At 60.3% G+C, this 23,856-nt stretch overlaps 8 protein-coding genes across 8 annotated transcripts; all 8 read left to right on the forward strand.

The window, feature by feature from the left end:
* Positions 1-930: 930 nt before the first annotated feature.
* Positions 931-3,024, forward strand: LINJ_27_1390 (conserved hypothetical protein; the record flags this gene model as incomplete). The annotated part of the gene is made up of 1 exon (XM_001466461.1): positions 931-3,024. One exon carries the CDS (start codon positions 931-933, stop codon positions 3,022-3,024), a length of 2,094 nt encoding a protein of 697 aa, XP_001466498.1.
* Positions 3,025-4,794: 1,770 nt separating this feature from the next.
* Positions 4,795-5,268, forward strand: LINJ_27_1400 (conserved hypothetical protein; the record flags this gene model as incomplete). Its single annotated transcript, XM_001466462.1, has 1 exon — positions 4,795-5,268. One exon carries the CDS (start codon positions 4,795-4,797, stop codon positions 5,266-5,268), a length of 474 nt encoding a protein of 157 aa, XP_001466499.1.
* Positions 5,269-6,650: 1,382 nt separating this feature from the next.
* Positions 6,651-8,063, forward strand: LINJ_27_1410 (conserved hypothetical protein; the record flags this gene model as incomplete). The annotated part of the gene is made up of 1 exon (XM_001466463.1): positions 6,651-8,063. One exon carries the CDS (start codon positions 6,651-6,653, stop codon positions 8,061-8,063), a length of 1,413 nt encoding a protein of 470 aa, XP_001466500.1.
* Positions 8,064-8,723: 660 nt separating this feature from the next.
* Positions 8,724-10,955, forward strand: LINJ_27_1420 (conserved hypothetical protein; the record flags this gene model as incomplete). The annotated part of the gene is made up of 1 exon (XM_001466464.1): positions 8,724-10,955. One exon carries the CDS (start codon positions 8,724-8,726, stop codon positions 10,953-10,955), a length of 2,232 nt encoding a protein of 743 aa, XP_001466501.1.
* Positions 10,956-12,702: 1,747 nt separating this feature from the next.
* On the forward strand, positions 12,703-13,029 carry LINJ_27_1430 (conserved hypothetical protein; the record flags this gene model as incomplete). Its single annotated transcript, XM_001466341.1, has 1 exon — positions 12,703-13,029. The coding sequence occupies one exon, from the start codon at positions 12,703-12,705 to the stop codon at positions 13,027-13,029; it is 327 nt and encodes a 108-aa protein (XP_001466378.1).
* A 616-nt stretch (positions 13,030-13,645) lies between these two features.
* LINJ_27_1440 (hypothetical protein, unknown function) lies at positions 13,646-14,962 on the forward strand (the record flags this gene model as incomplete). The annotated part of the gene is made up of 1 exon (XM_001466342.1): positions 13,646-14,962. The coding sequence occupies one exon, from the start codon at positions 13,646-13,648 to the stop codon at positions 14,960-14,962; it is 1,317 nt and encodes a 438-aa protein (XP_001466379.1).
* Positions 14,963-15,939: 977 nt separating this feature from the next.
* LINJ_27_1450 (DNA-directed RNA polymerase II-like protein) lies at positions 15,940-16,344 on the forward strand (the record flags this gene model as incomplete). The annotated part of the gene is made up of 1 exon (XM_001466343.1): positions 15,940-16,344. One exon carries the CDS (start codon positions 15,940-15,942, stop codon positions 16,342-16,344), a length of 405 nt encoding a protein of 134 aa, XP_001466380.1.
* A 2,559-nt stretch (positions 16,345-18,903) lies between these two features.
* Positions 18,904-23,736, forward strand: LINJ_27_1460 (putative diacylglycerol acyltransferase; the record flags this gene model as incomplete). Its single annotated transcript, XM_001466344.2, has 1 exon — positions 18,904-23,736. The coding sequence occupies one exon, from the start codon at positions 18,904-18,906 to the stop codon at positions 23,734-23,736; it is 4,833 nt and encodes a 1,610-aa protein (XP_001466381.2).
* Positions 23,737-23,856: the final 120 nt, after the last annotated feature.

The following is a 23,856-nucleotide window of genomic DNA, read 5'->3' on the forward strand; positions in this document are numbered from 1 at the left end:
TGCACCTGGTGTTTGCCTCCCTGAATCCTGGGAAGGGCCGAGGGTGTGCTTGTGGAGTAGACTCGCATGCTGCAGTGCGTGTTGAAGTGCGGCAGCGACTTGGCACCCACCCGCCTTTCCACCATCTCTTTGACACACCCACTTTGATGGCACGTGTCTGCCTGCGAGCTGCGAGCCGCCACTCGCGTGCGTGCCCCCCTCCCCCCCACCCCCCGCTCCTGAGGCAGTCACTCAAAGGCACCCCCTGCCTCACGGCTTCCCTTAGCCGTTTGCTTTTTCCATTGTCTCCGCTCTCCTCCTCCCCGCCTCCTTTCCTAAACCCTTGCCGCGCACTAAAAACACGCGCACACGGACTCGCGGACGAGGTGTGCTATCGCTGACCTTGTGCTGCCCCATCGGACGATTCTCTTTCCCGCTCTTCTTCCCGCCGCCCATCACTCCTCAGCACGAGTGCGCGCCGTGTCGTTTTTTTCACTGTCGTGCTCCGCGCCACTTTCCCTCTTCCACGGACATATCGACGCTCACGCATATCTATAGAGGCGAGCAAGTGTGCATGCGAGGCGAAGCGTCGTCGTGAAAGCAGAAGAAACAACAGCGAGTGCCTGGTGCCCCTCCAACGCATTCTGCCCGCCCTCCTCCTCTTTCAACCCCACCACCGGCATCGGTGCCTACATTTCGCTATTGTGCTCTTCCTCCCCTTCCCCTCCCAACGCACCGCCTCTCTCAGGCTGCCTACATCCACCTATCCCTCCAAACACACACTCACGGCGGCGGAAGCGGCGCAGCGCTGTTCTCGGCACCTTCGACGCGCTGAGTGTCGCGTGCCCTGCGTTGGATCCTTTGCGCTCTGCCTTCACCGTTCTCGGGAGGCGTAACTCTTTGGTTTGCTTGTGCTGTTCACAGGTGGGCGGTTTTTCTTGGTCGCTGCTCATGCCAGACGTCAACTGGGCTCTTGAGGAGAATGGAGCTCACATCGCCGAGGTGTCTCACGAGGCGGTGCACGTCGCCAGCATCGCCTCCAACCTGCTGAAGCCCCGCGAAGACCAGCTTTGGATCACCGGCGACGCCCCGCAATACGTGACGGTGTCTCTCTCCCCATCCCACCCGCCGCTGCAGTACGCCGGGTGGCATGTGTGGCACGACTACCTTACCAATCCCCACATGGTTGAGATCGCGTCTGGTGCATCGCCAGACACGATGAGCGCCCTCCTTGTGTGCCAAGCACTACCCGGGGCTGGTACTCAGGTGTGGAAGCTTCCGCGTGCGATCCCGCAAGACCACCAATACGTGCGCTTCCGGATTATGAGCACCTTCGGCCCAGGTCCGACGTACATGAACAACATCGTGCTACTGGAGAACGACCCTGGCCCGGGCTACAACGCGTACGGACAACACGTAGAAGACTCCGCGACTACAGCGGATGACATTCTTCGTGGAGAATCTGCTGCTCGGCACCCAACTGCCGCTGCAGCGTCGCCCTACATGTCACCTCCGACATCCGTCTTGCGACCACCTGCTTTCGGTGGCGGCATGGACAGAAGCCCTCTACCGCGGCGGGCCCCACCGACGTCGGCGCTGCCTGGCGCCTCTCCCATCTCCACCGCAAACCCGCGCGACGATCGTTCGGCGGATGTCGGGGTGTTCATTGCCCCCGGGCCGTCTGCTTCAGCGCACCGCGGTGAGCGCGCGGACGGCGGCTCTGGCGGCCGCTCGCCGGGAGGAGCTCGCAGCAGCAGCCGCATGAGCCAACTGCTCCGTGACCTCGATGACGATATCAAGATGCTGAAGCCGATCAAGATCGTCAGTCCAAGAAAGAAGATGCTCTTGTGCGTGCCCCAGGACTCGCACGCGAAGTCGGCGGACAGCAGGAGCGAGGATGATTACTTTGAGGCCCGGCAGGGCGGCGGCCATCGCGAAGGGAGCGCCAATGGTAAGGCCCACCACAGTGGCGAGAACGATTCTAGCGAACATCGTCGTCACCACCGGCATCACCGTCGCAGCAGTAGTCGCCGCCGGAATTTCAGTGGCCGCGAGGAGCGTAGCGACAACAGCAGGTCTGCGCAGCTGGAGGGCAGCCATGCACCCCACTCAGTGCCGATGGGCGCCAAACAAATGGCTTTGGCAGTTTGGCCGCCGCCGGCGGTACCCCCCTCCGCAGTAGAGCTCAGCTCCCTGCACGGCGAGCGACTCAGTGCACTGGAGCAAGCAGTTGCAGTGCTGCACGCGACGGTGCAGCACCAGCGCGACGATCTCAGTATGATCAAGCGTGTGCTACTGCAGCAAGCAACGGAGCGCCGCAAGGAGGCGGCGCAGCGGTGCGAGGAAAAGCAGAAGATGGGCACCGTCGCCGTTGCGCTCCCAGCGGCACTGGCTGCACCGCCCGGTGCACCTTCATCGGCTGTCGCCGCCGACGCCAAGGCCCCTGTGTTACAGATAGCTGCACCCGATCAGCGTCTGACGCACCGCAGCATCACGGTCGGCTTTCCCGAAGACGCTCTGCGCACCTATGTCGAGTCCGTGCTAGACCACAAGCTGCGCAAGCAGATGAAAAAGGTCGAGGCAAAGTTGCTGCAGCGGTTGGACAAGCAGCTGCATGATGTGATCAAGGTTCTCTCCGTCACCATTGAAGGCCGGCTGGCTGGGCTGGCCTCGTCAAGCGCGACGGCGCAGCAGCAGGCAGCGCCGTCACACCGGCCCTTCTATGCGGGGCGCTCGACGCCGACGCAAGCTGGCGGCCTGCCGACAGCCTCGTCCTCTGCTGTGCGCGACATACCTCGCAGCTCCGTCATGGGGGGCGGCCCCGGAATCGATCTTGGCGATGCCGCTTCCTCTCCCAGTTCATCGAAAGGGTATTACTATCACACACCGCTGACGCGCACTGGCTCAAGCGCGAGAGGGCCGGCGGGTGGCTCCGCTACCGCAGCGTTTCCGGTGTCTTATGTGGCTATGCGCAACTCGCCGAACGCCTATCGTGCCACCACCGGTGCACCACCTGTCTCCATCACCAAGGGCCGCTTCTTTTGAGGAATGAGAGAAGAGATCGTACGGGTCGCTTTCTCCTCCTCCCCCTTTTCCGCCGCCGAGTGGCACGCGCGTGGGGCTCGTACGGTAGAGGCTTATATTACTACGACTATAGACTCTGTACTCATACTACGACTACCCCGCCTATGAATTTCGTCTTCCTTTTTTTTGTTCGCGGCTCCACATGAAGCCGTGAAGGAGCCTTCGCCCAATAGCCGTTGTGCTGGTGTGCGTGTGTCGGTGCGTGTGTTTATGTGTCTTATCGCCCTGTGGGGAATATTTTCGCTCTCACTTGTCCCCTGATTTCTCTCAGTTTGTGCGTGTAACCGGCTGGGTAACTGTGCCAGCGAGCTCTTCGTCGGGATGCCATGGTCTTCTCTTGATGACATGTGCAGTCCCACAGCGCACGATTGTTTCGTCTTCATCGCTTCACATTCGCACCTGCCCCGATTCAGCTCCTGCTCCGCCAAAGACTTTTTCTTCACGCTGCCCCCCCCCCCAACCACCATCACCTCCGTTTCGCTTGTTTTCCGTTCTCCAACACATTCCTCGCTTTCTCTTCACTTCTTCTCATCTTGTACATCGCCCACTCGGCCATCAATGTTTTATGGTCTGCCGCCGTCTCGTCTCGTCTCGTCTTTGTTCTTCCTGTTAGACACTTCCCTCATGTACGTGTGCTTCACGCACAAACCGGTCGTTCCTTCAACCGCCTTCCTCTTCTCCCTTTCCGTCCCTGTCCCTGCCACCGCCAAGCTGTGAGGGAGGCAAGCAAGAAGAGGGGTTAGGCCGAAGATGAGAGGGCCTCCTCCAGTCTTCGCGAGCGCGCCGCACACGCGTGCGAAAGACGAACAACGAAAAATGTATACTGCAGTGCTGCGTGCTGCTTTGCTTGCGTTGCGCATGAGGTGCTCTTGTGCTGCTCCCTTGCACTACGAGGGGGGCGGGCTGGTGGGCTGCACGCGTGTCCGCTGCATGGGCGCGCTCCTGGGTTCAGCAGAGCAAGTTGGCTACTCACGAGAGACGCCAGTGCTCATGTGTGTGCTTGTGCATGAGCAGTCATGGTACATGTGACTTTGTGCATTTGCGTGGCCAAGAGCGGCTCCGCTACGGTCACCGCCGCACACGCACACGTGCACACAAACACACATACAAACACTGTACAAATACATGGAAGCCACTCGCTTGATGTGTGCCCCTCCCCGTTTCCCTCCCCCGACGCCACTCGGCATGCACTTCTGCCATCACGGGCATCGTTGCTTCTCGTCTTCACCTCTGTCTCTCTATCTCCGTATGACGGAGCACATGCTTTTTGTGTGTGTGCTTGTCGTTGTTGCTTCTAGATGAACACCGCCGTTCCCGTTTGTCTTGGTGCTCCCTTCCCTCCTCCTGCCCCTCTGCACGGACTCGCACCTCACACTCACGCCGGAAAGCCTCCGCACGATTTTCCATACGTCATCCTCGCGCACGGAAGCGAAGGGAGAGCGCGCACGCATATCGCACAGGCTAGGCGCGTGAGCAGGATTGGCTCAGGGCGCGTTCAAGTCTCGCGTGCGCAAGTCATACAAAGAGGGGGAATTCATTGGCGGCAAACACAAGGCATCCGCGAAAGAGGAGGATCACGTCTAGCGCACCTCGTCTCCACCCTGTAGTGAGGTCGCGTGTAGGAGCCACTTGATACAGCTCTTAGTAGGAATAGGGAGCAGAGAAATCCACCTAGGGGAAGAGGGAGAAGGTGCAAAACCACCAGAACAGCAACGGAAGATCAGCCTCGAGATGCAGGCTCGTAGGAATAGCATGATGCGCCGCGTGGCGCGTCGTTACGCGCGTGTGCCTGGTGAGCACGGTGACGCGAGTGTGCCTGCCTTCTTCCCCATCGCCATCAATCCCGGCTGGTGGGGACAGCCCTTTGGCAAGGTGAAGGACGGAACGAGTCAGCTCCTTTTCTTCTTTGGCATCATCTTCCCTGTCGCCTTCTACTGGTTATTCGACGTCACGTTTGGCCAGCGCACGCGCATCGCTCAAGTCGGCAAGAGGGCAATGGCCTCAAACTTTCTTTTTAGACAGCTCGACCTCGACGACCCGGATCACGCTATCAAGTATGAGCAGCTACAGCAGGAGATGGCAGAGAACAAGCTGGACGTCCGCTGGGGTGGCACGAACTTCCTGGCTAGCTACCTTTGGCAGCCCGGCGACCCAGAACCGGACATCCGCCGCAAGGAGGCACCCGCGCATCATCACCATCACTAACACGGTCATCAGTTGGATGCGAGGGAGGCCGAGGCAAGTGGGCCCTCGTCACGCGCCGCGTGTTCTTAGTACGAGACGACCTCTGCGTGCACCGTATCGAGCGCGTGCTTGTGTGCACATATACATATGCGTGTGTGTGTGTGTGCCGAGGCTCTGCTGTGCGAGCGCGTGTGCGTGGGCCGGGGGAGAGTCTCGCTTTTCGTGCGCTGGAGTCGTGAGCCTTCCACAAAGGAGAGAGGACGGGGGCGAGGTGGGGAACGCCCAGGGCGAAAGGTCTACCACACTGCGCGTGTGTCAGCTGCCATTTCCACTGCTGCCAAAGAAAACATGCATGCCAGGGCCAGGCTGCACAGGCGGCAGTGCGCCAGCGGACGCCGCTGCTTCGTGACGCCGGTGACAACGCACCGGTATGTGCTCCTCCTTCTTTGCCAGCGCGACAATGCAAGTGGATCGCGTGCGCTTGCGCGCCCAGCTCGCCGTCCACTGATGTCTTTCTACACCTCACTACCACACGTGTCTTCTCCCTTGACCAGCTTGTGCGACGTCTCTCTTTTTGTTTTCGTTTTCTTCGTGCGGCTTGGTAGCCGATCGTCTGCCGTGGGCCCTTACGTCGAGAGCCATCGCCGTGCCGTTCTCCGTTCACTGGGCTGCACCGCCGTCGAAACGAATACGACCAAGCGAAAAGCAAAAAAAAACGTTCAAGCGACGACCCCAACAAAAAGAGCAAACAACGCGCTGCGAGAGCCACCCGTTGTGCGGTGCTCTCGGCCTTACGCACCTACGCTTCGTCCATCTGGGGCTGCGTATTGCGCATGCACACGCTCTCACACTAGGAATAAAGGCACTGCATAATTCCGCTTAGCCAACACGGAGGCCACGTCTCAAGAGGGCGAGATCAGCCACGAGAGCACTTCCTTTCGGTCTTGAAGCGCTTCACGCTTGTTGTTGGTCCTTTTCACCGTACCACTGTCGCTCTACATCTCACCTCATGTCTGTCTCTCAAGGCCTTTCCCCTCCTCCTCCGTGACCCGTCCGCCGCCACGATACGATGCGTTTCTTTCTTTCTGCTCTGTTGGTGGCCGCTCTCGTTTTTTTTTTCCGCGTCTTTGCAGGACCTCTCTTTCCTTTCTTTTTGTTGGTGCTGTTCAAACGCCGCTTTACGTTGGTAACATCATTTGTTGCACCGCTCCCCCACCCACTGACCCTCCCATCCGCAGGCGTGTTGTGGTGGATTGACGCCGGCTGTGCTCTCTAGAATCGCACGGCCCGCCACCCAGACACGTCCAATCTTCTCTATCGATGCTCCTCTCCACGTGTTACTCCCTTCTTCAACTACCGCCCTCTGACAAGCGATTTCCGTCTCACTCAACGCGGCTCTCCCAATGTTGGTGGAGTGTATCGATGGCATGCCCGTGTGTGTTGCGCTGGTTTATTGGTCGATGTCGTTTGTTGTACTCCTGCTGCGCCTCTTCTGCGCTGAGTTCGCTGACCTCTCGTCGTACGGCGGTCGTAGCGCAGCTGCCGCCGTCAGCCCAGGTGTCTGCAAGGCCGAGCGCGATCGAGAGGGAGAGTACTCCGCGGCTGTGGCGGCGACTACCCTCACGCGTTGGTGCGCTACACCGGTTCACTGGCTGGCCTCTTCGTTCTTGGGCCGGTGGCGCGTCACTCGTAAGCAGTCGTTCACCGCCTTTTACGTCACTGGCCTCGTCACAAGCACAGCCCTTTTCGGGATTCGTTGGATCGCCAACTGCAGCAATGCTGCCTCCGGCCACCCCTCTCTGGTTGCCCGCTCGCCGCCGGCGCCGGCTCACCCCCTCTTATGCGTGCCGCAAGTGCTCTTCACTCTTCACTGTGCGGTGCGCCTTACCGAGACGCGTCTTGTGCAGCGCTTCCGCGAGCATGACACTGTGACCCTCTTTGCCGCTGTGGCGGGTAGCACGTTCTACGTTATGGCAGCCATTTCCAGCGCCGTGCCGAGCCACACAATCGTCCCGCGTGCGTCTCAGTGGTTACACCGGTTACTGGTGATGCGGTGCGTCTTCGGCGCCGGTACCGTGGCGCACCTGTCTCTGCAGGCCATTCAGGTCACTGCGCACACGATACTGGCGCGGCTGCGACAGCGCCCCTCGCACACGGTCTCATCGACAAAGAAGACGCACATGCGTGGTTGGGAGGAAGGTTTGTGGCGACGCGTGCAGGCACATCTGGCAACCTCTAGCGCCGCCCAAGGCGAATCGCCAAACAGGCTGTCCACGCCACCGGAGCTGTACGGGGCGTGGCGCCGGTACCGCTATCCGTACTTCTCGAACGTGTGCTTTCAGGTGGTACTCGATCCGCACTACACCTGTGAAGTCGCCATGTACGCCGTGAACACGATTCTTCTGCTCCTCTGCGTACTCCCCGATGCAACAGAGCCCGCCACCGACATCGCCGCTGGAGCAGCACGAGGCATGGGGAGCCGCTTCAAGAGTGGCGAACCGCAGTGGTGCCGCATGGCATGTGCCAGTGTACCGTGGTTGTCGTTGCTGGCCAGTGTTGGCGTCACCGTATTCACCGCCGCCAACCTCGGCATCACCTCTGCAGAGCACCGACGATTTTGGATGGCAGCAAATGCCACACGTCGTCTCGTTGGCAGTGCGCTGCGAAAGATACTGGACGAGGAACAGGCAAAACCTCTCAGCAACGGCGGTGGCCGACTTCCAGCAGAGATCGTCGACGCAGCGGAGTATATGCTACGGGAGGCAGTCGTTGAGGAAGTGGTGCCCAAGTGGAACGTGTTCCCACTCGTGTGGTAATCAGAGGATTGTATCCTGTGGCGCGGTCGCCAGCCACCCCCTCCCACTCTTGCCGCTAAGGATGCGAAGCCTTCAATGAGACTCTCCCTCCTCAGGTGTCTCCGCATGCACGCACGCACCTGTCGTCTTGGCCGCATCCACACTGAGAGGGAGATGGTTACTAGAACTGCATCGATGGCAATCGCGCCGGCTCGAAGGAGTCAACCACGACTCAGACGTACATCCCATGCGTGCAGACACACACACACACACACACTTACTTACTGACCCACAGAGACGCCAGCGAAAGAAGAAGGCAACAAAAAGATGCCGTGCGTGCGCTTTTTTTTGGTGGTGCATTTCTGTTGTCATGGACGCTTGCACCGCTTCCTCACTGGCGAACCCATGTCTGCTCCGCTCCTTCTCTCCTTCTCCTCTCCCGCCCGACGCTACAAGCCTCTATACAGGCAGGCATACACGCGCACGCGTAAGGGCGTGCTTACTGCCTCTCGTGCGATGCGCACCGACGCGAGTGGCGGGACAAAGCCTTCACCACCACTGCCCAACACACGCGCACGCGTACAAGGGAACAGCAGCAACGCGTAAAAAAAGCAACTGCGTGCTCCCCACCGAGTCACTCAGTTCTCTTCCGATTGCCATCATCATCGGCGCAGCGTCATCATGCCGCCTGTGGGGTCCGGCTACACCTTTGCGGACTTCCTGCAGCGGCTGGAGCGCAGCCCTGCGTCGCAAATGTCCCCCCTCTACCACGAACACCGCCTCCTCTTTGTGAATCGGCCCGACATGCTCTCGAGGGCGGTCCTGTCGGTCTCGTGGGAGAGAGGGCTGGCGATCCTACAAGCAGCGTACTACACCCAGCCGGTGGCCGCTGAGACGTACAGGGCGTTGTTAGCCCGAATGCTGCGACACAACCGGCACGTGTCGAAGACCGGCGCAGGTCAGCTTGTCAGCTGGCAGGCCGCGATGAAGGTGATGAGCGAGGCAGTGCTGGCGCACGGCACCTCGCTGCCGACCCGCGTGTCTGTCTCGACGCTGCGCCTTCTAGCACCGCACCGGCAGTGGCGCACGGCCATTGACGTGCTTAAGCTAAACCAGGCGAATGGACAGCTTACAAAGCCGATGTTGCTGGATGCGGCTCACGCCTGTGCAACGTCAGCGGCATGGCCCCATGCCCTCCAGCTGCTCATGCACCTTCATCAGCAGGATCCGCCGCTTCTGTTCGACGCGATACAGAGTATGCGACCACCTGGCACGACTGCCCTCACAGCCGCTGCCAGCGCTCACGCATTGCTTCCGTCCGTCCACGACGGCGGAGCCCCAACACCGGCGCAGCAGCACATTTTGAGCGTCCTGAACAGCGTGGTTGGGAGCGTTCCGCATGAGGTGGCAGCGCGGAGCCCGCTCTGCACATCGTACCTGACTCACCTGCTGGCAAGCACCACGTTGACACCCGAGCTAAAGGTGCAGCGAGCAACGGCGGCCATGGCGCAGCTGCCGTGGACAGCCGCACTGGCACTGCTGAGCGACCTGAGCGAGCCGGCCTTGCTGACAGATGTAGAGTGGACGCGTGTGCGCGACGCCGTTCTGCTCCACTCCAACTCTGGCACCGGTAAAGGAGACGGTGGCAGCGGCGCAGGAGAGGAACGACAGCGGCGGCGGCCGTTGTCAGCGAAGCGAAGGTCGAAGAGGAAGAGAGACGCCTCCTCTGCTGTCACCTTGCCCGATGCGGCGGAGCCGGAAAAGGATGAGGAGGCCGCGGAGGGCGCGGTGCCATCCTCTTCCACGTCTCTGAACGCTTCCATCTCGCCATTGGCACCATCGGTGACGACCGCAGCAGCTGCACACTCCCAAGACACTGCCGTACTCAGTACAGCGGTTCTCTTCTCCCGCATGCAGCTCCTACGCGCTTCTCCCCTGACAGCAGCAGCCATGATCGCCGTTATGGTGGACAAGCTTCCCACGCCGGAGATGGCAGCTGCGTTTCTCCAGAGCTGCGCAGCGCACCTTGCGCAACCCGTGCCGGCCCCTTCCTCGGCAGCGGATGCTCTCGACACCGCGCTACAGGGTAGTGGCCTCACTGTGGGCTCGGTGGCGGCCGCACGCCACCCCGTTGTCGTCCACGCGCTCTTGCGCAACTGCTCCCGACACGAAAACGGCTGGGCTATTGCAGCACCGGCGCTGCTTAGGCACAGCGCGGCGCAGGCGACGACCCCGCCCGAGCTGCTCAGCTCACTTGTTCGACAGCTGCGGCAGGCGAAGCAAGTAGCGTTGGCGGTACGCCTGCTTCACGAGCACATTATCCCTTCTGGCAGTCTCTTGACACCGACGTCGTGGGAGGACATACTGGAATGCGCACTGGCACACAACCGTGCCATTCGCCTGCGACACCTTCACAGAAAAACGGCGAACTCCCACGACGGTAGTGTGGCCACAAAGGCGGCCCTGAGGCTATCGAGCGTTCACTGGGTGTCTGCGCTGAGCTGGGTTAAAACCCGGCAGGCGACCTCCAGCGAGGATCGGATTTGCAAGACGGGGACCGGCCCATCGCAGGGTGCCACGCAGCGCCATCCACTGGAAGTTGTCGCTCTAGAACGGCCCCTGTCACACAAGATGCTGAGCCTCCTCATCAACGTCTGCGTGCTGGGAGGCAGCCCACAGGGTGCCCTGCACGTGCTTGGCTACGCGCGCCGTGTAAACAAGACGGAGCTGCCCCATACATCGCAGATACGAGCGCTTCTGTACTGCATGCAGTACGATCGCCCTTGCGAAGCAGAGGCAATCGTGGAGCAGTGCGCGAAACGCGAAGGCGAGGCCGCCGCGCAACCGTTGCGGCACCTGCTGCGATTGATACGAGAGGGGAAGTCTGATGACGACGAAGGAGACGAGGAGTGAGCCACGCTTTCGAGTGCGCGCGCACGTGAAGGACGGCGTGCCTGCGCGTGGTGCGTCTTTCGCTCCCCTCTCCCCCTCTTTACCACCTCCTCTGATGGATGGCCATGCGCGCACTCTCGCTCTGTCTTTGGGTTCGTGTGTCGTCTTTTAAAATGTTGTTGTTCTTGGTACTTGTGCGGTTTGTTCACAGAGTCGTCTCCCTCCTCCCTGCGTTCGCCCCCTTCGGCCTTTTTTCGACCTCCCACTGTCGCAGACATTTCCGCACAAGCGCTGAAGAAACAGCGAAAAAACGTCGAAAATGAAAATGCAGCCGCTGCGACCCCCCCTTGATGAGGAAGCCAGGCAGCCTCCCTCTCTCTCCATCCCCCCATTTCCCCATCCCCTGCCAAATGCCGAACCTCTTCTGGTGGTGACAGGGTCAGGCACCCGCGACGTAGGGAGGTGAGAGCGACTCACTGCTACGGATGTCGGCGGCCAGGCCCTGGATGGCGTGGCGTGGGAGCGACCTGCGACAGCGAACACGCTTGTGCCATCCATGTGCTAGGCAGAGCGTCATGGTGACTCGAACGCATCCCATCCGGCCCTCGCACTGGCCACTGGTGGTAGGCAGCCTGCGTGCCGCCCCGAGGCGGGATGCACCAAGGGTGGCGACCGGCACGGTGGGGGAGCGGCTGTGCGGCTGCCTGCGACGCGTGTGCTGAGGGCAGAGGTTTGGGGCAGAGGCCGTGCTCAGATGGCTGAGTCGGGTGCACTGCTGCAACGCGCGTGTCTACGTCTGCTCCGCACCACGCGGATGGGGCCCATGGTCGGGCCGGGGGCCGAGTGCCGCTTCGCTCATGTCACTTGGCAGAGAGTGGGAGAACACAAGGATGCAACGAAACATCAGCGCAGACTTCCATTGCAGGGGAAGTGGGGTACGCATATTCATGCGGAGCGATGCCCGCGTTGATCAGTAGATGGGCAGCGACGCGTTAAGATTCTCCTCTATACCGGGGATGGACTCGACTCCCTCTTCCCCTTGTTATTACTCTCACCGCTTCCTTCCTTTTTTTTTTGTTTCTCTCCGCTGCGGTGGTGCCGCATCGATGGTTGTGCTCATGGCTCTTTTTGGTGCGCGACCTCGGTGGCGGCGCCTCGTTGCTGTTTCCTTTCTCTTCTTTTTGGGGGGGTTTGCGTTTCGCCCGTCCCAACTGACCCTCTCTATCTCCAGTTCTTAAAAGGAAAGGGAGAAGAAAAACATTTTTAACGCCGACGCGAGAGCGAGCGTGAGAGCGAACGTTGCATGCACAGGAGCGGCCACACACACGCACAAACACACACACACACACACACACACACAAAAGCTTGAGTACAGCCTCACCCCGGCTCGCTTCTCTCTCAGGTCTTCTGCTTTTTATGGACCTCTATTCCTTTTCCTACACGCTTAAACCGACGTCGTTGCCAGCCGTCGTCGTCGTCACAGAAGTTCTAAGAAGCTGCCTTCGTGCTTAGCAGCCGCAGCTCTCGCGCTTGTCAGTTTCACGACTCCGCATTCTTCTTTCTTCCGCCCTGCGTCCTTTCTGCGGTGTTTTTTGACGAAGCACCTGCCAGTGTGCCCTGGCGCTCTACTGTGACGGCACAATTACGCAGCCCCCCCCCCCAAAAAAAAAAAAAAACATTCACTAAACCCCCTTTCGACTCCCCATCCTCGCATTGCTCTGTCATCGGGAATAAAGGGGGAAAGGATATGCGCCACACGGTCGAAATGATGTCCGCCACACCGAAGCAACCCTCCACCGCCACCACATCCATCTCGTCGGGTGAGAAGTGGGACCACTCGCTGGAGACGTTGATCCGCAAGTCCACGATTGGGTTCGCCTCTGGTATTCTACCGGGGCTTTTGCTGGCCCGCTCGCCGGCGGCACGCAGTGCCATCATCGCCCTGTGCACCGGCGTGGGTAGCGGTATCGCTTATGGTGAGGCGCGCTACCTTTTCGATCACGATATCATGTTCGACAAGCGTCACTTGATTCAGGTGCAGGTGGTCGGCGGCAGTAGCAGTCAGCAAAACGGCGACCAGAAGTCTATTGAGTAGAAAAGCTCGCAGGTGACGGAGCCGCCGAGCGTAGAGGGGAGAGGGTGGAGCGGGCGAAAATGTGCAGTTAGCGTCCCACAGAAAACGCGGGCACTGCTGCGGCTCGTGCTTGTAGGGCCCTTTCATGTCGGGTGTCGTTCTTAGACGTGCTGCTGTGCTTCCTCACCCCGCATCACGCGTACATCGATGCGTCGCTGTGCTGTCACTTCTTTCTCTTGCTATTTACGCATGTGTGCGCACGTGGTGCCGGAGAAGCCTGTATGCGTGTCTCTGTCGTTGTTTGTTGTGTCCTCGATTTGTGAGCGCAGCGCGTGCGCTGGGGGTTTCCTTGTTTTTTTTTCTTCGTTTCCCGTTGCCCTTGTCGGTTTCTGTATTACAGTTCTCGTAGCCAAAGTGGAGAAGGCCGGGAGGGGAAGGAAGAGGGGGCGGTGGGGGTTGGGGCATGCAATGCATCCAACTTGCTTGCCCCCACTTTCAGTGGTACAGTGAGTCAGCCCATCCTTTGGCAGCCTTTCCTGTTGGCATCCTTGGCTAGTGTGCTGCCACCGATGGCCTCCACGCACGTACGCTAACGGATGGTGTGCGTACGTGCGTGTGCGCAAGCGATGGGCGGCCCATGCTGGCCAACACAACGAGAACCCCACCCTTCCCTGTGTGCCTTCCCACTCAGACGCAAACAAGCAAAGCATACACAACAACCGCACGAAGCGATCATCGCCGCATCGGTCGTCTCTGTGAATCGAATGCATCTCTGCGAGGATCCTCTCCTGCGGCGAGAACTTTGCCCTCACCTCTATCCCTCAAATGTGACGTGAATGCGGACGGGCCGTGCGAGTGCGCGCGCAACAGCTCTGTTGCCTCGCGTCACGACAAGGGAAGTGTGTGCTGTGCGTGGCGGGGAGGGGGAGGGGGAGTTTGGAGCCGCTGCTCCGCTCCTTGCCAAGTGAGGCGGACTCATGCCACCGGTGCCTTCACGAAGCAGCGCGCCGACTTCCATCACCCACGGCACGTTTTCTTCTATCTCGGGCGACGGTGCGTGTACGCTTTTCGTTTTCTCTTCGGTAGCGATCTGTTTTCTTGCGCGAATTCGGTGTGCCGCGCACACGCCCTTACATGCAGATACAGTGCAGCTTTCACGCCGGTGTGCTACGCGTATCATCAAGGAGACATGCCCGCACGTAAGCAAGAGTCGGAAGCGGTCAAGGCACTCTTCCACTACCCGTGCCACAGTTTCATTGTGCGGTCTGCTCTGGAAGGGCACATGGGACAGGTGACGGTTCGTGGCAGCAGCGCCGCGGCAACGCTGAGAGCCCGCATCACCGTCGGCGTGTTCACTGTCCTCGCCGGTGCCCCCGACGCGGAACTTGTCAGCGGCATCACAACCTCCCTTGTCGTTCCCGTCCAGCCTGAATGGATTCCGCTCATTGAAGCGCATTCGCCTGCCCTGAAGCCTTATATTCGCTACCCCATGGTCACCGCGACAGGGTCATTCGACGTGAGGCGTCTGCAACAGTATGCGGCGGCGTGCCCTGCCGCCTACGTCATCGAGCCCATCACGGAGGCGCTAGCGGAGCGCACGCGGAAGATGAAGTGGTCCTTCGACCTCTGCGGCAACTTCCGCGACGCCGCCGACTTCGCGGCGCGGGGAATCGGCTTCGTCGCTCTGGAGAGGGCAACCGGCAACATTGCAGCCGGTGCGTCCAGCTTTGCCATCTGCGACGGAGGTGTTGAGGTGGAGGTGGACACGGCGGAATCACATCAACGTCGCGGCTTGGCGCTGGCGTGCTCTGCTCGGCTCATCTTAGAGTGCCTGAAGCGTGGCCTATATCCAAACTGGGATGCGCACGTGCCGCACTCGGCGCACCTGGCAGAGAAGCTCGGCTACACGCGGGGCACACCGTACAAGGCCTACGTTGAGGAGCTCCCAACATGAAGATTCACTCTCCCATTGGCGCGTCTTTGCGTGCTGCGGGTAGGCCCTGCACTGCTCACCGCTTGTACGGCCCTGACTACCTTACGCATGTGCCCCGGGAAAAGGCTGGAGGGGGGAAGTGGGCTAGCTGAGAACAGCAGCGGCCGCGGCGGCCGCTCACGTGCGGTGCCTTCGTCCCTTGTCACGTTTCCTTTTCTCCCGTTCTCTCCACATCATTCCTGCTCCCTTCGTGCGAGCTTGCGGTCTTGTGCGCGCAAACGAAACGGGCATTCGCGAATAAAGCAGCGCATGTGGCGAGCACTGCCACGTTCACACACACACACACACACACACACACACAGGTCTGTCCCCGAAAGCGGCGTTGACAAGATTATAACAGCACTTCAGAAAACCGAAGCACCTTTACGAAGACACCGAAACGGCCCAGAGGACAAACTCCGTGGAGGAGATACCCTTTCCCCTCTGGCGCGCTTTGGCTGTCGAGGCCCCCTCCCTCATCAACCCCACGCTCCCGGGGCTGCCGACTCCCGACATTGACTCGCACCCGCCCTTTCGCAGGAAGCAGACGCGACCGCATTGCTTTGCCTGTCTCGTCCCCGCCAGCATGTCGCATACCCGTTCTCTTTCTCCTCGTCTTCGTCCTGCCATGAGCGCTTCCCGGAGAGAGCATGTGCAGCGCGGACGGGCGTGCTACTTGTGTATGTATACCTCTCCCTCGTACTTTTCACGCATCCTTCCTCACTTTCCTCGCTCCTCCCTTCACTTATCCTCTTTTCCCGCGTCGCTGCGGCTGCCCCGCCCTTCGCCCGTGAAACTCCAAGCGGCAGCCGACGTGCACGTCGCTACTCTCTCGTTTCCCTTTCCTCTCCCACCCACGCGCTGAGGGGCAGCTCGCTTTCATCTGTTGTACTCCATATACAAACATACACTATATATATATATATATATGCACTGCTTGCGCGAGCCGCAACAAGAAAATGGCGGTCCCTCATGGCATGCTGATTTCTCGCAACGACATCACCCCAGACAGTCTAGTGGACTTGCCGGGAGATCGTAAGATTGTGGAGCAGATCTCCAACACGATGGCTAACTCCTCCCTGTTTAAGATGGAGAAGGAGGACCACACACTGGCGAACCTGCTGCGCATGAAGCTGCACGAGTCGCCATTTGTGCAGATTGCGGGCTACCGAGTACCGCATCCAACAAAGCATAACGTGGAGCTGCGCGTGCAAACGGCGTCGAACGGGACGGACGCGCCAGTCCCTGCCCCGAAAAAGGCGCTGCAAGACGCGATCAACGGCTGCTTGAAGGATTTAGAGGTGTTTGAGGAGCAGCTGCGGCGCGAGGCACAGCTGAAGGGTCTCGAGGCGTCCCCATCATGAGCAGATGGGAATAAAAGAGTAAACGTGTGCCCCGGGGACAGGATCGCTGCGAGGTGTGGATACACGCTCATGTCTGTCAGCGTGCGCTGGCCCCTCGACATCCGGACCATCCGTCGGCGTCTTTTTCTATGTTGACTGCGTGTATAGGGAAGTGGTTTGCAGATGCGCACGCGCCATCAACGCTTCTGTGTCTTGTCAAACGTGTGGTTTGTGATGCGGCTCGATCTTTGCTGGGCCACAGGTATGCGTGTCTGTGCCCACCTGTGTGTGGGCCTAGTTTTCCGTTAGCCTCCTCTCCCTCTCCCGGCGCGCGGGCTTTCCCTTCTAAAGCTGCGTGAAGGGATCGGCTTGTAGAGAGGGCCGCACCAGCTGCCACGCATGCGCATCTGCCACAACGTACAAACAAGCAGAGGATATACTGGTAATAGCTCACCGTCGCCTTTTTCTTCGAAGTGGCAGCACAGCGTCTGAGAAGCTCGTGTGCTTCGTTCAGCGCGTGCTTCCGATGCTTTCTCAGTGACTGATCGGAAGCCACAGAGCCCTCTTGCCTGTTTTTCACCTCCGTGGTGGGTGCCACATGGTGGTTTGCTCGCCTCCATCTGTCTCGCTGCCGTATGTTTTGTTTGTTTGTTTTGGTTCGCTGCTGGCACTTCGTCTTCCTTCCTCGCTCGTTGGCTTGCTTTTTCTCTGTCGTTGGCGAAGAAATGACCATCTCGTCGTGCGGGGTGGGACAGCAGAGGCGCAAACACAAAGCGGATCAGCGACAGACGCAAGTCCCTCCCCCAAACAGCAACTGCGACTCTTCGCTGCGTTCACACATGCACCCCTCGCCATCAGGGTTCTTTCCTTCCTCATCAACGCCCTTCAACTCCAGGGCAAAGAGAGAGGAGCGCGGCAGACATCTCTTCCTGATGGCGACGAGTGCACTATTCTCGTGATCTTGTTCTTTCTTCGGCGCCTCTCCGATACCCGCTTCCCTTCGATGGGGTTGCGCTGTGCAGGGCTGCATCGGTACTGCTACTCCGTCAGCGTCGTCGAAGCGCCCGCCAGGCCCGCTTTCCCCGGCTTCTCTGTCTCTACACTGAATCCCTCCATGCCTGTCTTTCTCTGTGAACTCTGACGAGGAAAGAAGGCGATGCTGATACGAGGCGCCGCTCCGTGCTAACCGTTCAGCGATCATGAATGTTGCGGCTGTGCGTGCGTTCATGCGGCCGGATTGGTGCCGCTGTGCGAGCTGGGGGAACTGCTGCGCGCGTGCCCGCGCAGTCTGCCCGCCCCACAGAGCCCGGCGACCGTGTCGGAGGAAGGTGCCGCCGCTCTCTGGGAGCGCCGAGGGTGAGGTGGACAAGCGGTGCTAGTGCGCCGCAGCGAGCACAGCACTGCGCACCAGGCCGTTCGCGACGACCGCCGCGGTGTACGGCCTGTGCGCCGACGCCACCTTGCACGAATGGCGGGGGGGGGGGCTGCGCGCATAAAGCAGGCGACAGAGTACGCCGCCATGACGGGCACGCGATGGGGCAGCGGCCCCGCCGATCGCGTAGGTGTGGCAGCGCACAGTTCGGTGCGCTGCGGCTTTTGAGACGCCTTTTCTTGTCTGCTGGGGCTACGGCTGCCCTTTATGTGGGCAGCACGTCTGCCATCGCTGCTTTGAGCACCGACTATCCACACAGCCGTGCAGTCAATGCGGAGTTTCATGGCTGCATGTCTCCCTTGCCGCACCTGGTCCACGACACGTTGCACAGAACCCGGCGAGACCCCCGCGGACAGGCCTAGCCGCGATCCCGGATACCAAGCGCGACGGCGCACAACTGGTGACACGGGGAGGTGAGACAGTAAGCTCGAAGGGCGGGTGGCTCCGTGCTCTCATCTGTGGACACAAGCACAAGCGTGTACGCGAATTAGTGCTCCTGGATACAAAAAAAAGCCGAAGACGCTCTCAATGCCGAACCGTTATGGCCCTCCGTGTAACTCTCTCTCTCTGCACTTCCTCCCTCTCCTCTCTCCCCCCTCTCGTGAAGGCGAAGGAACAGACGTATTGATGCATTCTTTACATCTGAAGTAACGCACGTGCTGTCACCTCCCTCCCCCTCCCCTGCGCCTCTGTTTGTTCTTTCGGCTGCGTTTTGTGTGTGTGTGTGTCTTCTTTCTCTGGGGTGCTGCACCCACCCCTCCCCTCCCCCATACCCGCAGCGCTGCCGTGCACGCACCAGCCCACTACCCAGCACACGCAGCGCTGCCTTCATTCCGTTTTTCCTTCGTTGCTCGTTTGGTGCCTGCAATCATTTCTTTAGCGGCTCCAGTAGCGACACGCCACGGCAGCTCAGAGGCTTGTGGAAGCCGTTTCGCGCAGCCATGCACCCCGAGTCCACCGCCTTCCGCACGCCATCTTCGGGTGTAGCCACGGAGGACACAACAATCATACCCTCGTACTCAAAGGCAGAGTCGACAGATGGTGCGCCTCCGGTCGCCCCGCCAGCCGCACTCGCAGACCCACAGCTAGCGACTTTATCAGCCCAAAGTGTGAACGCATCTTTTGCACTCACATGCCGCAGCAGCTCCATGCTTGCCTCCCAGGCGCAGCTATCCAGATCGCACGGTCCGGCATCGATATCTCGCCCTCACTCCGACGTCGGCCTCGACGGTGAGCCAGCGGCGCCTTTCGAGGTGCCGCACTTCTCGACTGTCTCTCTCCTCATTGTGTGGATGCTGGACTGCGCTGTGGGGCTCTTCTCGCTTGTCCTGTCTGACGTGTACGTGAACCAGTACCCAGAGTTTCCGCTCATGTTCTTTCTGGCTCTTGGCTCGCACTTGAACGTCCTAGCTGGCTTCTTTGTATATCTGCTCGGCCGCGAGAAGTACGGCCACAAGGTGTATCGGTTCTATCAGCCTTTTGCCGGCGGTGTGCAGTTTGTCACGCTGCAGTGCTTTGGAGTCACGTGCGTGTCGTCCTCGCTGCTGCTGACGGCGGCGTACGCGCTTCTCTTCGAGCCCTCAGTGAATCATTCGCACGGCTTCATGAGCACGATTGGCGTACTGGCGCTGTTTGGCAACATTCTTCTCTTGCTCTCGCTGCGGAGTTTCACCTTCCACGACTGCGCCAAGGCCTCGGAGCCGGGATCGACTACCGCGTCATTGGGCACCGGCTCAGCCTTCCTGGCGGACAAAGGCCTCTCCGCATTCCTGCGGTATCTGCGCCGCCGCCCCAATGCAGAGAGCGCGCTGGAGGTGGCATTGCTGACGGCACAGAGCGCGTTCAGCATGGTGGCGATCCGCTTTCCACGGCTGCAAGAGATTATCTTCCGCGTGAACCTTGCGATCACACTGGCCTGTGGGACGTTGAGTCTGTGCTTCGTTGGCTATCGGCGCTCTCTCGGCTTCATCAGCTTCCGCTTGCGGATGCATCGCACCTTTGACACCGTTCTTCTGTGGCTGTCGCGGTTTCTGTACGTCGCCGCAGCGTTTGCGAATGTGCTGTTGCTCATGGACGCCGGTGTGCACACAGTAACGCCGTTGTCTGTGCTAGCCGTGCAGGGACTGAGCGTCGTGAGTTGCGTGGCGCTGCTGATGTTTCTGCGCACGATGCGCTATGAGGCTCTGGCGAATACGCCGAACGTTCCAAGCAGTGTGTTCGAGCTCGGCGGCGTGGTGGCGGTGGCGACGGCGTTTCTGCTAGCATGCCTGAACGTGAGCATCTTTTTTTATGTACAGAACTACCCCGACGGCCTCGACGAGGCGGTGGAGGGGACAAGCTGGACGTACCAGGGGGTGCTGGTGTTTGTGTCGCAGCTGGCTCAGCTCGTCTCTCTGCTACCAACGCCCATGGTATACGTGTCGGGCGTGATTATGCATGACGATCACTTTCGCATGCTGGCCAGAAACCGCTCAGTCGAAACGCTACCGGTGTTGCTGCTGCAGGCCCTGAGCTATCTGCTTTACGTCGCCGCCATCATCAGTTTCACGCTCTTTCTGTCCAGCAGTGCTCCTGCCATCGCCCCGCTGGAGGCGGTGCTGTCAACGCTCAGCGTTTTCTGCATGACGTGTGCCGTACGACTGTGCAGCTCCTTGACGTACAAATTGCGCGCCTTTCTCGCTGCCGTGGTGGAGGAGCCCCCGTCGGAGCCGACCACGGTGGGGAAAAAGCCGGCTACCAAGGCGGTCGTAAGCCTTGACTCAGTGCTCCCTGTACACACCGAGCCGTCACCCGGCCTTCGCAGCAGGATGGCGGAGGAGCTGGCCAACACAGCTTACATCATGAACGGTGAGATGATATTCAGCTACCTTCTGTGCCTAACGAACTTGCTGCTGCGGCTCCTTGTTGACATTTCTTTGCATCATGTTTGGGGCGAGGTGGAGCTGCCACACGCGCGCCTCATCATGATCGCCAACGCCTGCTTCATCGCGTGCGTGCCGCTGGCGCACTACTCGGGCAGAGACAAAGGCGTGCAGGTTTTTCACCCCTTCACCGGCAGCGGCAGTTTTGTGGCGCTGCAGGTGCTTGGCTGGATGATCTACGCGATTTGCGTCATCATCATCATCCTCGGTACCATTGTCTCCAGCAACTCCAACAGCGTTCCCGCCGAGTGGCACGCTCTTATAGCGGAGGGCCCTGTGATGTACACCCTGTTCGGCGTCCTGGAGCTGATTCCGGTCGTCCTCATCACGCTGTCCATCGCGATCGAGGCCCGCTACACCATGGCGACGGCACTGCAGCAGCGCTTGGCGAAGGAGTCGTTCCTGGAGCTGCGCCGCTTCATGCGCGAGGAGTTAGCAGACAAGTCGGACGAGGAGAAGGCCGTTGCCCAGGTCGCGTTCCGAACGCTCATGACGGCAGCGCTGCACAGCTTTGACATTCCGTGCACCGACGGCCTCCTCCGCATATATAAGGACCCAGCGGCAGCGCGACGTACCGGGAGAGGCTCCCGCGCGCAGAACAGCTGCAGCACCGGCAGTGACGATGACGACGGCAGCGCCGAAGAAAACCAAAGCAGAGAAAGCTCTGACTGGAGTTGCAGTGGCGAGGACTTGACGATTCGCCGCCGGCGCCAAGAGGGCGCACGTGTGCTTGTGTTTCTGCTCTGCTGCGCGTCAGCTGCCTTCTTCGTGATAGCGGCGTTCATGGCGAAGGTAATGGTTTTGTCGTTGGCGTTCGCTGTGACTGCGATGCTCATATGCACGATTTCGTGCATCGGCTTACATGCTGGGTATGGGATGGTCCTCCACGGTGAGCCGAGCGTGTATGTGCCATTTATGCCGTTCCGCGGTGGGTCACAGTTTGTTGTTCGGCAGATGGCAGGATGGTGCTGCTACGCAGGCGCGTTCCTGGTGACGCTAATCACGTCGATCGAGTCCGCGGAGGTGTCCGCCACGGCGATGCTGATTGCCGCGTTGCTGTCGGTGACGAGTCAGGTTTTCATCTTCAGCTCTGTCCCTCTGTTTTCCCACCGGCGCGGCGAGCCGACGTTCCTGGAGGTGAACGGCGAGGGCATCGTCGCCCTGTTCACCTTTTCAGGCGCGATGGCGTTTGGACGAGTTTACACTCCCCTTGTGGCCTTCTTTGGGCGCGACACACAGCACTACCTCCATTACGGCGACGAGAGCTCCGCCTCCCGCAGAACACGCGTGCCATTTGTGCTGGCAGTGATGAGCCTCTCACTAGCGGTGCCGTGTACGCTCATCGCCCTGAGTCGAACGAAGCTGCAATGGGAGCGTGTCATGCACACCGGCACCGCAGCGGAGGCGGTATCCAAGCAAAGCCCCTCGTCCACGAGGAGGGAGCGTCATCGCACAATGTTGGCGAAAGGGATTTCGAACCTGATAGAGGTACTTGCCATCGTGCTGGCCACCTTTGCCCCACTGTCGATTGGGTTCTTGATATTTTACTTTTTTACGCAGTACACGCCGCGTCTGGTGCAGGTGATGGAAGCCTACCTGCCGGTCTGCTTCGCTCTCACCGCGCTGACACTGGTGCTGTCTGTGGTGCCGTATGTGGTGGACGTCGGCGTGCCGCTGTTCGTGGTGACGGTGCGTGTGACGGTTGTGACGTGGATGCTATACTGCATGCCCGTGCTCGCTGGGGGTCTCCTGCTCCTCCCGGCGCTGATTGCGCCGCGGCACAGCACCCTCTTCCTTGCGTGCGGCGCGTTTGTCATGCTGATGGCGGGCAACTTCAAGAAGGTGCGGCTTGCGATGAAGCTTGCGGTGTACGCTGTGATCGGCTACCTGACGTACCAGAGGTGCATGCTGCACGCCGTGGGCGGCCCGTCGTGGGGGATGGCGCGCGCGCTTGGCGTGCACGTCGTGGACTGCGCGGTGCTCGGCGCGTGGCTGTGGTACCTCCCGCTGTACTCGGGCAAGCCGTACCACACAGGGTCGCAGCGCAGCCTGCGCTTCACGGAGTTCGCGCGCAACTACCTGTTTGCCGACGCGGTGAAGTACTTCAACTTCCGCGTGATTGTGGACGACCCCGCCGTGCAGATGCGGGACGACACGTCGCAATACCTGTTCTCCTTCCATCCCCACGGCGTGTTCCCCGGCACGGCACTGTTTGCGTCTCTGACGGCGGAGTGGGCCCTCAAGGTCGGCGTCAACGCGCAGCGCTATGTGTCGACGCATGTCGCGAGCGTTGTTTTCAACGCGCCACTGCTGCGAGACTTCAACCTGCGTCTCGGTGCGCTGTCAGTGAGCCGGCGCTCTGTGGAGGCGAGCCTCAAGCGCGGCAACAGCGTCCTTATCGTGACGGGTGGCCAGGCGGAGATGCTGCGCACGCAGGTAAGCTCGGAGAGGATGATCCTGATCACGCAGCACACGGGCTTTATACGGCTGGCTATCGCATCACGGGTGCCGCTGGTGCCGCTGCTGTGCTTTGCGGAGAACAACGTGTTGGGGATGCTGCAGTTTCCGCGCATCCAGCGCCTCTCGCTCAAGCTCCTGGGCTTTCCGTTCCCGGTGATTCCCCTTGGCCGATTCGGTCTGCCTCTGCCGTTCCGCACGCCGCTGACGCTTGTGGTGGGGCCGCCGCTTGCTATTCCCGAGGGTGCGGACGAGAACAACCCCGATGACATGCGGCGCGTGTCGGAGGCGTACTTCCAGTCGCTGAAGGACCTGTTCTACCGCCGCCGCGCGGAGGCCGGCTACCCTGGCATGGAGCTCGTACTGCTGAACGAGAAGGAGGAGGCGCGGAAGCGCAGGCAGGCCCGCGAGGCCGCGGCGTCCACGGCGAAGAAGCAGCGTAAAATGGTCTGTTGCTGCTTGCTGTGCGTGTGTGTGCTTGCTGCCCTCCCCCTTCCTCCGCTGCGCGTGGGCGATCTCATCTGCTTCGTGGCGGCAGCTGCTGGCGCGTCGCTGATCTCTTCACGGATTGGCTGCACTCTGCGTCGTGGCATTGCATCTTGAGGCATGCGGGTGTTCGCAGCGCCTCGCTCCCATCTTTCGCCCTCTCGCACCCCTTCCCGTTTTCCCTCTTCCGATATCGCGACACATGGGTGGCGGGGGGGGGGGGTTAATCAAAAAAAA

Source organism: Leishmania infantum, chromosome 27 (genome assembly GCF_000002875.2).
Source record: "Leishmania infantum JPCM5 genome chromosome 27".
Classification (NCBI taxonomy): Eukaryota; Euglenozoa; class Kinetoplastea; order Trypanosomatida; family Trypanosomatidae; genus Leishmania; species Leishmania infantum.